General features: G+C 43.9%; 1 protein-coding gene across 1 annotated transcript in view; it reads left to right on the top strand.

The window, feature by feature from the left end:
- The window catches only part of SPTLC3 (serine palmitoyltransferase long chain base subunit 3), a 437,878-nt gene that overhangs the window by 173,640 nt on the left and 249,597 nt on the right, over positions 1 to 14,641 (top strand). Inside the window, exon 4 of the mRNA XM_069234110.1 lies at positions 12,100 to 12,248. Within this exon, the coding sequence (XP_069090211.1) occupies positions 12,100 to 12,248 (149 nt within the window). The remainder of the gene's footprint in view (positions 1 to 12,099; positions 12,249 to 14,641) is intronic.

Raw genomic sequence — 14,641 nt, 5'->3', positions numbered from 1 at the left:
ATTTTGTGATGGGGTAATTGTGAACCATGCACAAATGAATCATAAGTTTCAGGTCCTGTTCTGAGGATCACTGGCATTACTGTGCTTCGACCATAGTGATTGAGGTAATTTGCCACTGATGTTCCTGGGCCCATCCTACTACGGCCCTACGTATTGGACCAGCTACACCCTTTCCACACTCTGGTCTTAGGTAACAAAGAAAAGCTGTCAAAAGCTACTCAGTAGTGTGAGGAAGGAATAGTTCTGAACTCAGCAATTGAGCAGCAGACACAATTACATTGTCCAACCCAGTACTTAACAAAGTACTTCCTTTTTATTAAGTTATCACAGCAGATCATAATAACATTTTAATCAGTGTGGCTCAAATGCAAGGTTGCATTTGCAACTATGATGCCTGGTAAAGCTGCCATCCACTATGGTGCTGTCTTTTCTTTCTAGGAATTAGTATACTGTCTTAGCTCTTGGATTCTAGTCAGGGGCACAGACCATGCGCAGTGGCAGTTCACTAGTTCTCGACTCACCTGGAGAAGTTCAGTTCAAGAGTTTATACCCAAAATTAAAGGGATTGTTTAGGCAATTGTCATTGTTTCTGTGGCAGAGCGTACCTGTGCTCCTGCTTTTGTCCCATGTGAGCACTGATTAACCTGCTCATGCTGTCAGCTGGAACTGACATGAGACTACGGCAGCACTTTCACTTGGGACGAGAACCGGGGTGAGGCAGCAGCAGAGGAGGACTGCATGATTAGACAGGTGTTTTGTTTATTAGTACCAGTCCTCGGCCGTGGCTCAAAGGTGTTTGTGCTTCTTCAGGCATTTGCAGTCTCCAGGCTGAGACCAGCTCATGCTTTGGGGCTGGGAGAGGGGTGATGGCAGCACATCTCAAGGTTTTGCTGGAGGTTAGGGAGCAGTAGAACTAAGCCTTAAGACACAGCAAGGGTGACAGAAAGGACGCAATGACTCCTTGGACTAATGTTTGAACACAGTCAATATGGGAGCCACAAGGGGAGACCCATCATGACACTGGTTGGATCTGGCTTTACACCCAAGGAAGTCAGCAACCTCTGTGTGCTCCTCATTCTGGAAGCACGGCTAGCTTCTCCTTCCCCCCAGTATATGTTTCTGCAGGGCAAGACACTCATTCACTTTCTGAGCAGGCAGGCTTTGGTTGCTAGACAGGCATTCATGTACTCCAGCAAGTTGTACAGACTTCAAATAATGTCCCCTTACCTGGAATTCTGGGGGTTATTTAGACAATAGCCCCAGTCGCATAGCAGTTCTTCCACAAGGGGGGCTGAGGTATGCCCTGCATATGCTGATGGCCCATAATCAGGCTGATGGGTCTTCCTGAGCTAGAGTGGTGGGAGGAGCTGACACTTGCACCTGAATAGGGCTGTGCCTGTCCTCACACAAAGCAGCCTCTAATCCCGTAGAGTGCACCTGGGGCCAGGGCATGGAAAGGCAGGGTCTTATGCACTACAAGGACTTCTCTTTGAAGTTGCCTACTTCAAAGATAGAAATGGGTTTAAGTACTGGACCTCTGACACCACATAGTTAGAATCCTTTTGGTCTGAGAACATTCTGCCAGGAAGAAGAGCTAGATACTGTAGGAGGGACTGCCACTCTGCCTATTGCTTTGCTTTGCAGTGCTGGCCTGCTACTTGCTGCTTCTGTCCTAGGAGGGAGTGAAAGGACTAGACTTTGCTTTTTACATCATGCTTCCAAAGGTTCTCCAAGGGCTTGGACTAAGCTTGCCTCCTGCTCAAGGAAATCAAAGACCTCTTCTGCCAGCGCCTGGGCTTTCTTGCTGAGAGTCCTGACTCATCAAGTGATGCCAAAACCAGTTCCTGGGCCTTTGGGAGTGAGTTCTGGTGCAACCAAGAAGAAACCAAGTTCATCGACTGCAGAGCGACTTTGGAACTGGCGCCGCTGTCTGACTCCGTGCTGATGCCTGCCTGAGGAGCCGTGGTCCCCACTGAGTGCAATGACTGCGACCAACACCGTAGGCCCGACGTAGCGCCTTTGAAGTCACCCACCTGTGGCCCAGTGGTGTGATCATGACACCGCAAATACGACTCCTCGCCTTTTGACCTGCTGGATTCATTTATCCCTGCCGGATCGTAAGGAAGTGATGCCTCGCTACCGACACCACATCACCTCCCCTGCAACCGGAAGGAACGGGCACCTCACCTCCCCTGTCTATCAGAAAAGAACCAACGCCACAAGGGCTGCTGCGACGCCTCACCTCCCTGACTCCTTACAACATCTTTGTTTCCTTGTTTTCCAAAGGTATTATACCTGGGATCCGTGCGACTCTTTGACCGGCCAGCACTCCCTCGCGAGTGGCGTCAGACTGTGGGGAACGATTCAGTCACGGAGCAGAGGTTATCTTAGCCGTGTGACTCCTTTACCCTGACTAGACAGGGTTGACAGGGTGCAAACAACTGCCAACTAGAGACCCCAGTTCTAACACCTTACAGATCACAGAATAGTTTCTGTAACTTGCATCACCAGGCAATGCTTATCCATCTGTGTACATGTAGACTAGCATGATGCTGAGACCAAAATAACATCCAGGAACCAGTTTCATTAGCACTCGGGGAAGGGGTACACACCTGTTTGCCATGTAGGGGACAGCACTGAGTAGCTGATGGGCAAACGAGAGCACTCACTAAGATTACTGACAAATGAGGCATCTCTAAATAGGACATCGTTCTGAGCACTGAAGACATCAGAGCACCAGTCTTTCAAGATTAATGTGTGATGGGGTAGATCTGTAAAGGCATTATTGTGGTATAATGATGTTAATTATTGACATGTTGGGGGCATTTCTACCTCCCCAATTGTAATACTTTTAGTAGTATTATAATGGGAGTTATGTATACATAGTGGCCATTTTTACCTCTATAGTGCCCAGACTTATTGTAATAATTGCAATAGTATGAGAGGGCTTGCATATTTTAACATTATATATACTGCTGACTGACCCCATGTGCATCTATGTACTCATTAATCCATCCAGCTTTTGACTCATCCATCCAGCTGCTAACTCATTGTCCATCCAGCTGTTTACTTTCCTCACATTTACCCACTTAGCCATTGACACAACTTCACACAAACATGTTAATGAAGAAACATGTTCACTTGTAAAACAGGGAGAGTTATGGGATTTTCCAATTCCCAAGGTGAGAATTGGCTTGACAGGACAACTGTGCAATACCTGTTTCCAATATTGTGAGAGTGGGCTTATGGGTGAGTCCACCTCGGCCATTGGCTGTTCGGGTCAACCCCTTTAGCCATTACTTTGAGATGCTGTTGATCACATCTGGGCCTATCCAGGAGTAAGCATCCTTACCCCCACGTCCCCATTGTGTCATGGTGGTTGTATTATTTTGCCTCCTTAGAAGTGGCGCTATATAATATACTCAAAGATAACACTTTTTTCACATTCAGCTCTTTATCTCATGTTTGCATTTTATAAAGAACCCAGGGCCAGATGTATCAAAGGGTTTTACCCATTCTGTGTCTATGGGAAAATGTGTTCGTACATACGGGCCCCAATTCTTTATTATGTTGTGCATATTAAGCATGATACAGAGCAAAAAGGAACATAATTCTATGAGAAAGCACCCCATTGTAGTTATTTTTTTTTTTAAACGCTATTTTTTTATGCTTGCCAGCAAACCACTGAGAGAGATGAAAGATGGCTGCCATATTAATGTGGTGATGTGGCTTTCATTTTAGAGGAGAGGAGTGCTCTTGCAGTTCAGTGAAGCTAATCTGCTATCACTGACAGCCTTCCCGACCACCCTTTTGCTGCTGGTGATTGTATGGCTCAGCTCGGGGCACATCTTTAGAAGTGCTGTGAGGTGGTGTGCACTGCAAAAGGCAGTGTGTGCAGTGGCCTGAGCAGCTCCTGCTCCAGCCTTCTGTCTTGCTCCTACCTCCTCAGCTCTGCCCTGCATGGGTCCAACTGCACCACTTCTAAATCCATGTCTTAATATCCTGAATGCACCTGTGAGAAAGTGGGTAGTTGGTTGAGAGTCCTTCTCAAGCAACAGGGTGAACCACAAATGGCTGCTAAATTAAATTGTGCTTGACCTTCTGGTAGCTAGGCACAAAAGCAGACTAAACGTAGAGGCAATGTATAAAGTATTTATGCAGCACACAAACAGTAATAAAGTGAAAAAACACACAAGAAAAATCCTACACCAATTCAGAAATATAGAGTAAACTGTAATAAATTATTTGATTCCAAAATGACAAAAACCCAATCAGTAGAGCTGAAGATAACTATTTTTCAAAGTCTTTTAAGTAAAAGTAGCACAAAGTGCCAACTGTGGTTTAGTGGTCCTACTGGACCGGGACAAAGGCACAAGTTCAGGCTGATCGCGATGGAATGCAGGTCTGGTACAGGGGCTTGGTTAGTCCCACTGAGAATTGTACATTATATCCTTGATGCGGAGTGTTGTATCTCGCTGCATCTGTTCCAGTGAGTAGCTGTGAGAGTTGTGATGTGAGGTATTGCGTGTAGTTGAGTTGTGCTACATCCGTTCCAATGAAGAACTGAGGGCTACGAAAGGAGGTCCTATTTTGAGTTGAGTTGTACTGCGTCAGTCACGATGAGGAGCTGCGAAGGCAGTGATGTGAGGTCTTGTGTTGTCATGCTGCGTCAGTTCCAGTGTGGAGCTGCGAGGGCTACAATGTGAGGTTCCTAGTTGCGCTGTGTCAATTTGTATTGCACTGTGGCAGTTCTGAGGCAACCCAAGGTTGGGCCACGAAGAGTACACTCTGATTCCAGCCAAGGGGCTAGGACCTGGGGGGGGTGCATCTTTTGGGGATCAGAGTTCACTCCAGTAGAGGTCAGCAGCAGGGCAAAGGCAGGTCCAATTGAGTTTGGGCAGCTGGGCAGATGCAGTACAGGTCTCTGGAGCGTGCTATGTCCATGTAGCTTAGAACAGGAGGCGGAGAAGTGTGGCACAATGGTTAGAGCGGCAGACCCTGAAGCAGAGATCTGGTTCAAGACCAGGGTTCAAGTCCCGCTTCGGCAGGTCTTGGGCTCAATTCCCTTGGACCAGATAATTCTCGCCTCGGTGCCTAATCTAATTAATGGGTCCCACTCTGCAACTCTGGGCAATAGCTTGCTTAATCTCCACAACGGCCCCAACAGCGCTTGGATGCCTGGCTTCCCCTGGGGGTGCCCAGGAGTGGGCACCTCACAGGGAAAAGCCAGGAGGGGTTCCATAGCGGTATGAGTACAGCGCCTTGAGACCCTAACGGGTGAGTAGTGCGCTATACAAGTGCAAAGTTTACAGTTTTTACCCAGATATCCCTTGGGGTCATTCTGGTGGTTCTAGGTTCAAGAAGCAGCCCCAGTCTTCCTTCCTGTAATGATATGTGTGTTTTGACCACTGACTGCATGTTGCACTTAGCCTAGCAGTACACCATCACATTAGTGACCACCAACCTAATTTTGCCTATTGACTTTATTTTAGCATTAGACACTGCCACGTTAAAAGCTGCAAGTAGTTTTCCACATTGTACAATGTGCACATGTTTTTATTCTCCGTGTTTTTTCCCCACCAAGGGCTTAGGCTGATAAGAATGTACTCAGACGGCAGGGAATGGTCTTGTTTTTAATTGGCACCTTGGGATTGTGGCCAAGTACCGATGTGTTATTTTAAAAGCTGGCCTAAAGCAATTAGCATTTTTTGAATAAATAAACTTCTGCAGTGAGAGGGAGGTTAAAAAATGTTCCTCTCGTTTCGTCAAAGTATAAGAGGCAGAGACCAAATGGACTGGGGACAGAGAGTGTTTGCGGATCTCAGGCATATCCAGGACGCTGGAGTGTGTCATCCTTCCCGTGAGGATAATTGATCTCTCCTCGATCAATTCTGGGATCTGGTGATCTGATGCTGAATAGGAAGGAGATGAAGCAGTTTTACCCTTTTCTCATGGTGATGCATATTTCTTAATTCATTATTTGCTTTGCATTATAATATAGATACATATATTTGTTGTGTATATTGCAGTGGAGAATCATTTGTACATTCTTTCATTTCATTGCTGTGACCATTTTTAAACGTGTGCTTTCAGCATGTTAATCTCCTTTTAGGAACCTTGCGTAATGAAATAATAAATGTCTTCTTTGGACTAAGAAGCGCGTTCCAGAGATTTTTGTCAGTGCTTAAGTGTTTCAGCTTGGTCATTAATGAAGCAAAACATTTTGGCATAGGTCGGACAGCTTAAAAGGAGGTTGGAAGTTAAAAGTGTACGATTTAAAAGTGAAAATATGTTTTTATTCAGAGAGTTAAAGGAAGTACCGCAAACCATTTCTGAAAATGCATGTGAAATTAAAATGTCTTATGATGTCTTGGCAAATATGTTTTCTTGTTTATCAGGACTTTCTAAGTTTTGGGATGAGTGCTTGGAAAAAACAGAATTAATAACTGTACTTATATGTTTATAAAAGGTGCCTTTTTAATGGAATGATAACCCTTTTGTTCTTGACAGGAGGGTTTGGATACTTTTGTTTGCTTACAGAAAAATGCATGCGAGATGTAAACAGTTAGAATATGAAAATCTGAAATGAAAGACACAGATTGACACAAACAAATCCTATAACTATGCTGTCTTGTCAGAATAAGTTATTACAAGATAAGGCTGATATCTATCAAGCCGTCACAGGGAAATCTGATTTTTCACATTCCAGTAAGGAGGAGGTTAAAAAAGGTGGGGGCCAGTGTGAGCTACATGAGCAGAACGTAGTTTGTGCACAGTCAATATTTAGACGAAAAATACAGAGTAGCCCACAGAAATTGGCAGGTGTTGAAATGCATTCTTTAAAAGATTACACCCAGCAAGAAGTTAAGGATGTTAACGATATATTCATGGGGCTTTTGCAGAGTAAAATGTGGCCAGGACATGGGGAGATGTTGCTGCAGGTAAAACAAAAGATTTTGGAATTTGCTACATCTCGCACTAAGCAAGAGACACAGCGTTTCATGGGATTGTTCGATTTTTGGAGACACCATGACCCTCGTCTGAGTAAAATCTTAACCCTTTGGTACAAAGTGACAAGGAACAAATATGACTTTGAATGGGGTGAAGTGCAGCAGTGAGCTTTTGATTTGGCAAAAGAAATAATTCAACATGCTGTAGACTTGTGGACAGTACAGAAAGGAGGCATTGTGTTGCATGTAACTATCCAGGGACAATATGTAGATTGGAGCATGTGGCAAAAGCAGAGAAGAACAGGAGTGTCCCTGAGGTTCTAGACTAAACAATTATCTGATGGGACTTTGAGGAACTGGAGAGAGCATTTAAATTAAGCCCTCTAGATTCTGAATAACAGACCATTACGAAATGCTGAAACTGCCTTAATGAAAATGTTAACACTGATACAACCAAGTTTGGCCACCAACGCCATTGTGTACTGGTAAATAAAACCTAGAGCTTCAGCCCCTCACAGATCCACACCAGAATCTGCATGTCTTGACCTACATGTTTACAAAACTGCCCAACTTGCCACAAGTCCAGTGTAGGGAGGATCGGTGAGGAAGGGGACTGCCCCAGCCCTTCTGAAGTACGAGAAAAAGGAGGTTTTGGTTCAAGTGACAAAAACCCTTATGTTAAGGTGTGGGTGGAATTTACAAATGGCCCTTCAGAACCTGCAAAAATTCTAGCCAAGGGCCCTAATAATGTTCTGCTGATCATAAAACAAGGCAAGGAAAAGGGGAGCACATTTCAGCTGACAAATGTTATTTGACTTGTTTCTTTTACAGGTCATACTACGACTTGCCTCTGACCATGAGTGTGCTGTGTGGTCTCCCTTCGGGCATGTGCAGTTGGGTGAGACAGCACCCCCATCCTGAACCTGATTGATCAATTATGTTGTGCAACACCACTGCTGCTTTTGAAGGGCAATACCTATGAATTGATGTGATACTAGTTGTGCTTCACTGATCAAAGTTCTGCATGGGAATAATGCAGAGTACCATGGATGTTCTATCAACCTGTTTGATTGCAATTCTAATGGAATAAACAACATGGCTTGTTATCACCTGATGGCTGCTGCCAGTCACATTAAGCACAGTTAAGTTGCCAGTTGGCTGACTATTCTCGTATGGGAACCTCACTTTAACTTACATTCCAGCAAACATTACAAATAGACTGTGTACCTTTACAAGATTAGGACTCATGATGTTTCCATCTAACTCTATACCAACTCGTTATCCTAGAGACACTATTCAATCAGTTATTATCCCAATCAGAATATATAAGCTTCAGTCTTTTTATTGTAGGTGTGCCTGGTTTAACTGTTTATAATCCCACTTCCATTGCTGTAAAGTGATTGTTCTTGTAATTTCATTATGTTGCTGTGTACAATGCATACCTAATTTGCTTATAATGTATTTTTTTTTTAAGAAGTTGATTTTAGGACTGTAAGGTATGAGTCATTGGTCAAAGGGGTGGAATGTAATGATGTGTGTTATGACCACTGACTCCATGTTGCACTTAGCCTAGCAGTACACCGTCACATTAGTGACCACCAACTTCATTTTGCCTATTGACTTTATTTTAGCATTAGAGACTGCCACGTTAAAAGCTGCAAGTAGTTTTCCACATTGTACAATGTGCACGAATTTTTATTCTTCGTGTTTCTTGTTTTGAATTGGCACCTTGGGATTGTGGCCAAGTCCTGCTGTGTTGTTTTCAAAGCTGGCCTAAAGCAGTCAGCATTTTTTTAATAAATCTGCAGTGAGGGGGAGGTTTTAAAATGTTCCTCTCTTGTTTCTTCAAAGTATAAAAGGCCGAGACCAGATGGACCGGGGACAGAGAGTGTTTGCAGATCTCAGGCATACCCAGGACGCTGGAGTGTGTCATCCTTCCCGTGAGGATAATTGATCTCTCTCTCTCCTCGATCGATTCTGGGATCTGGCAATCTGATGCTGAATAGGAGGGAGATGAAGCAGTTTTGCCCTTTTCTCATGGTGATGCATATTTTTTAATTCATTATTTGCTTTGCATTATAATATAGATACATATGTTTGCTGTGTATATTGCAGTGGAGAATCATTTGTACATTTTTTCATTTCATTGCTGTCACCATTTTTAAACATGTGCTTTCACATGCTAATCTCCTTTTAGGAACCTTGCGTAATGAAATAATAAATGTCTTCTTTGGATTAAGAAGCACATTCCAGAGATTTTTGTCAGTGCATGAGTGTTTCAGCTTGGTCATTAGTGAAGCAAAACACTTCACTAGGCAGCAGAGTAGACCTTCCATCAGCTAGGCAGCAGAGCAGTCCTTCTTCTGAGTCTTCCCCAGGTCCAGAAGTAATCTGAAATGTGGGTCTGAGGGTCCCATTTTTTTTTTTAATACCTGATGCCAGCTTTTAAGTCGAACAAGCTTCTGGAGTTTCCTTTCACAGAAGTACTGGGAATTTCCTGCCTCCTTGCCCTACCCAGTCTGTCTGCAGTCACAATAGGTTAATGTGAAGTTCTTTGTGTGTGAGCTTAGGTAGTGTCTTTGAAGTGCAAGAGTGACAGGTGACCGCTCGATCGTTCTCAAGTCACAATGGCCCATCCTACCAACAACCTGGCCCTCTATTGTGACCCTGCCTGAGAGGAATATGCAAAGGTGGACTGCCAACCTGGGTCATGTGACCAAGAATATAGTCTGCAGTCCCCAAATGGTTAGGACAAGAAAATGCCGGTTTTCTAAAAGTGGCATTTTCAGAATTGTGACTTAAAATCCGCCTTTACTATTAAAGAAGGATTTAAATTACAATGTCTCGGACACCAAAGATGACACTCCTGCCTGCTCCCAAAACAAAATTTATCATTTATTAAATGTAATAAGGTAACTCAGGGTTATGCGGTTTGGAAGTAGGCCTTGCAATGTGAAAAACAAATTTTAACTATTTTCACTACCAGGACATGTAAAACTTAAGGTACATGTACAACTTTTTACATACAATGCCCCCTGCCCTGTGGGCTGTTTAGAGCCTGTCCTAGGGTGACTTACATGTATTAAAAAGAAAGATTTAGACATGGCAAAAGATTTATTTTGCCAGGTCAAATGGCAGTTTAAAAGTGCACACACAGGCTGCAGTGGCAAGCCTGAAGCATGTTTTTTTAAAGGGCTACTGAAGTGGGTGGCACAATACGTGCTGCAGGTTCACTAGTAGCATGTAGGCCTTACACGTATATTAAAAAAGGGCAGTTAGGAAATGGGTGTAAGCCAATTTTACCCTGTTTAAAGTAGAGAGCACAAGCACTTTAGCACTGGTTAGCATGGTCAAGATTGCAAGATCCTAAAACCAACAAAAAACAGGTTCAGAAAACAGGAGGAGTGAAGGCAAAATGTTTAAGGGTGACCCTGCAAAGAGGGCGAAGTCCAACAGCACTGGTAAAATTTACTATGCAACTGCTGCACATCTACTTGCACAAAGCCCTAGGTGATCACTGGATTCACTCAATGCTTCCCATGCTTTCAAGCCACATTGAGCAGCAGTGATACTCCGCAATATGGTGGTATTCCGCCGCTGGGCCAAATATGGGAAAGATATTATTATTGTATTGGTATTCATATGGTGCTTATTAGTCCTAATGAATTGTTTTTTGGACGGGTTGCACACGACTCCGAGGGAGCCTTGTGTTCCACTATTGGTATATTATACAATGCGTGTTTTTATATTCTGTGCCATACAAAAAGAGTGCATGCTTGATTTCAAAATAAACGTCTTTTATAAATATGGTTTCCTCATTTAAGCATCCTTTCATCTTCTCATGTGCTTCAAAGCCTTAAACTGAGCTGCCACAGGCAAAGCTAATAGGACTGGCTTTAATTTGCTTTAATGTGCCAATACCTGCCCTGCAAAAAGTATTTTTTCACACCAGTGATTGCATGCGTTAGCTGAGCACATAAAAGCCAGATCTACTTTAGTTTCCTACTGCATGTTCATCTTACGTCTGTTGTTGGTTAAGAGCCCTCATTGAGGGGGTTGTAAAGATGAATGAGCGTCTGTCTGTCTTGCCGCAGGAGGTGCTGTTGTTTCTGAGTCCGGTGTGAGACTGGAGAATGCATTTGGCCAAAGACCTCACCATGGTTAAAGAGATTCAAAGTGAAACAACGACTACTTTTACAAAGCTTGACATGGTAAATAGTGATGCTCAGTCCCCCAGCAGTCAACAAGGTTAGTTAGTCGATGTGCGTTCGAAGGTGCGTCCTTTGGTTCCCACTGTAAATCATGTAGTATAAAAAAAGTTAATAAAACAAGTTGCACTGTAGCAGACCCCTAGCAGAGGTTATCAGGTCAACTTAAGACGATATTGCTTTATACAGGCGGGGTTCTGATATTGAAAACGTTAACTGCATTAATGTGTGTTAAAATGACAAAAATAGTAAAATCCTGCTGCCACGGAACGTGCCACATTATGTTGGCTGGTTAGTCAAGCCTGTTGGGTAATTTGGTTCTCAACTGCTGCCTAATATCAGTGGCCTATGGTGCAACAACCCTTTACCTCCCCTCCCTCCGCCCCCCCCCTACTTCGCCGTATTCCGGGCTTCTCTCCTTTTACTACTTTAGGTTGTAACCGCATTGTACCTGTTTCAACCCTCGACCGGAATGCAGTAGTGTTTTTAAGCAGGGTAAAATTCCTCTCCAGTGAAGTCGTGTTGTTGTTTTTGTTTCGCTTGACGGTCCCTCTGTTGCTTATTAGCACCAGTCCTTTGAAATACAGAGCTGACTATTTATTTTCCGTCAGGCTAATCATGGCGGTTTGATGTCGCATTCGGGCACCTGGAATTTATGCGTTGTAATACATGGGGGACTTGTTTACATCCCAATAGTATACTGAATTAAAGTCTGTACTAAATGTATTGAATGCAGAAAACTGTAGGTTTTTGCTTTGTGTTTTCATCACAGCGTAATTTATAAAATATTCGGGGCTAAAAAAAAAATCAAGCCATAACTATTACTTTTGTCAGTCCTTATTTCTCTCATGTCTGGGCCTTTTTTAAGAGAAAAGTACTTAGAGGGATGATGCACGCGGTTCGCCTTGATAACTAACGCTTTGTGGCGCTTTTCCCTGCAGACACACTGGAAGAACCATCAAAGACGTCATCAACATGGGCTCTTACAACTACCTGGGTTTCGCAGAAAACACCCCCAGCTCGCTGGAGTCGGTGGCGGAGCAAGTGGGGATCTACGGGGCCGCCGTGTGCAGCACCCGGCAGGAAATGGGTAGGTAGGCCGGAGCGGCGCCGTCCCTGCTGCTATGGTTTCCGTTGCTACCTGTGCTGCATTTCCGGAAAGCCGACGCCACAGAACCTGCTCCGCTTGTTGTTCAACATGACGTGTGTATATATATTAGTTACATTTGCTGTCTTTTTGCCAAGGGGGCGGGCGTGCACTCCAGACAAAAACAAGTGCGTAGGAATTGAATCTAAGGTTTTGTGCAATCAATGCCAGCTCAGTGCAACAATTGATACGTCACGTAATCCCGCTCACTAAGGAGGCATAAAAAATGAATAAGAAGGCTGGTATCAAATGGCATCAGTCTATGCAGTGCGCAGGCCGGCGCCTTGGCTGCCTGCTGATGGTAAATATATCCAGAGGGAAAGAATTCCTCAAATTCCTTGGAGTTATGCTCCGTGTTGCAGTTAATGATGCTTGACGAAACCGAACTCCCGGCCCGGAGTTCGGATCTCTTTGGCTGATCACTTCGGATCACGCTTGCACCGCCCTACCCACTGGGGAGGCATATTTCCGGTTCGTCGCTGACCGCACCTTCTTTTGGCCCGGGCCAGTCCTTTATTTGTAAAATAACAAGGGCCGGTGGCCAAAGCACTGCACAGACACCCTCGGCAGGCGCTATAAAAGGTCAGAGTGCGAATAACAAGTCCCGAATCCACCTCAGGCCTCTATCATTCACCGCCAGGCACCCCCTGCACCGTTATCTCACTCTTACATGTCTGCCTTCTCCCTCGGTGATGGATTTTCTTTATATCGCTTCCTCCATTTTTTCGTTGTGTTTGTCCTTTTGTTGGCCTAAAATGCCTGCCCTGGATAAGTAAGTGCCAGTCCCTAAAAATAAGTGCCGGTGCCTCCCAGCGGCAACCACTGGCTCAGATTAAGCACTGGGCATGGCTGTGGAGGTAGGGGCACTAAACAGCAGGAGTTGTAGCTGCCATTGGTTAGAGATGGGAGAGCCAACAAAATAACGGCGAGCCGAGCCAAGAGTCTGGCTTGCATCTTAAGTGTTAGATCAAAACCCTGAAAATGTTTACAATGTAAATCAGACGACACACATCATGTAAAATATGATAACGTTTCTATAAAATCCATGCATGTGAAGACTCTAGGTCTGGGTTTTGCCCTGTTCTCCATGACAGCCTTTTCAATGCACTAGTGAAATTACTTGCCCTTTATTGAACTCCTTCTCTTTTGGGGCTCCTTATGGTACTACTTCTGCCATCTTTTCCACCTAAGCCTGCACTATTCCTACTTATTGCAGGGGCTCCAAGATGTACAAAGCCCAAGTTTGGATTTGGTAGTTTGTTACTGAATCGCAGTTTGGGTTTTGCAGTTCGGTATTAGGAAGGGGCGTGTTCAGGGAGCCCTTCCTAATACTGAACCTGAACAGTATGTATGATTGTTTTGTGACCGTGAATGCAGTCTCAAAACAGTCACAGTTGGCACCAATTTCAAATTGGTCTTAACCTTTTCGCAAAGGCTCATGGGTCCCAAAGGGACCCCTTCCCCTTTTGACCCCTTTCCATTTGTTAATGTATGCAAAAACATTTTTAAGAGCCAGGCAGTGGTCCCACTGCCTACTCTTAAGATATGAAACTGAAACGTTTCATTTTTTTTTCTTTTTAAACACATCCCGTTTTCCTTTAAGGAAAATAGGCTTCATTTAAAAAAAAAAAAAAAAAAAAGATTTATTTATTTAAACACAGACAGGGTGGTCTGCTGACCCCGGCCACCATCCCTGTGATTTTTGCGATTCCCAGGGGGTCGCAAATTGCGACCTACTTCATTAATATTAGTGAGGTAGGTCTATTTGCGACCCACCGGGGAATCACAAAAGAAACTCAGTGGAGTTTCTTGCATTTGAAATTGTGACTCACATGGAAGTGCAAGTAGAAAATCTTAAATACAAATGTTTGTACATGTGGCCCTAATTATCACCTGTTATGAAGTGCTCCCCCTAAGAACTTAGAATCTGAATTAGCTGATTTCAGGGTCTACTCCTGCTTCTTCATAGAATTAGACCCTCAGGTAAAAATGTCTTTGAGATCCAGAGCCTAGCCTATCAGAATTTACTTAACATGGGACTCGCCCATGTCCATCAGCATGGCCTTTCACTTGTGGACGGAGACAAATAATTTAGGAGAAACATCTGTTTGAGTATGCACATTGTGTGGCTTTAAACGTGTTTCAGCTTAATGATTTACTTGAAAATTAACTATTTATTTTATTTTTATACAAAGAAAAGGTATGTTGTCATCCTAAACTCCTTTTTGGTCTGGCTAACCTCACATAACCTTATATAAATAAAATCCTGTCTTTGTCATACAGGAAGGTTCACAGAAACAGCTCCTCCACTGTTGTCATTAACTTCTACAACAAAT

Source organism: Pleurodeles waltl, chromosome 5 (genome assembly GCF_031143425.1).
Source record: "Pleurodeles waltl isolate 20211129_DDA chromosome 5, aPleWal1.hap1.20221129, whole genome shotgun sequence".
Classification (NCBI taxonomy): domain Eukaryota; kingdom Metazoa; phylum Chordata; class Amphibia; order Caudata; family Salamandridae; genus Pleurodeles; species Pleurodeles waltl.
Note: the sequence above shows the minus strand (reverse complement) of the source record. Positions and strands in the feature narration are given on the sequence as shown.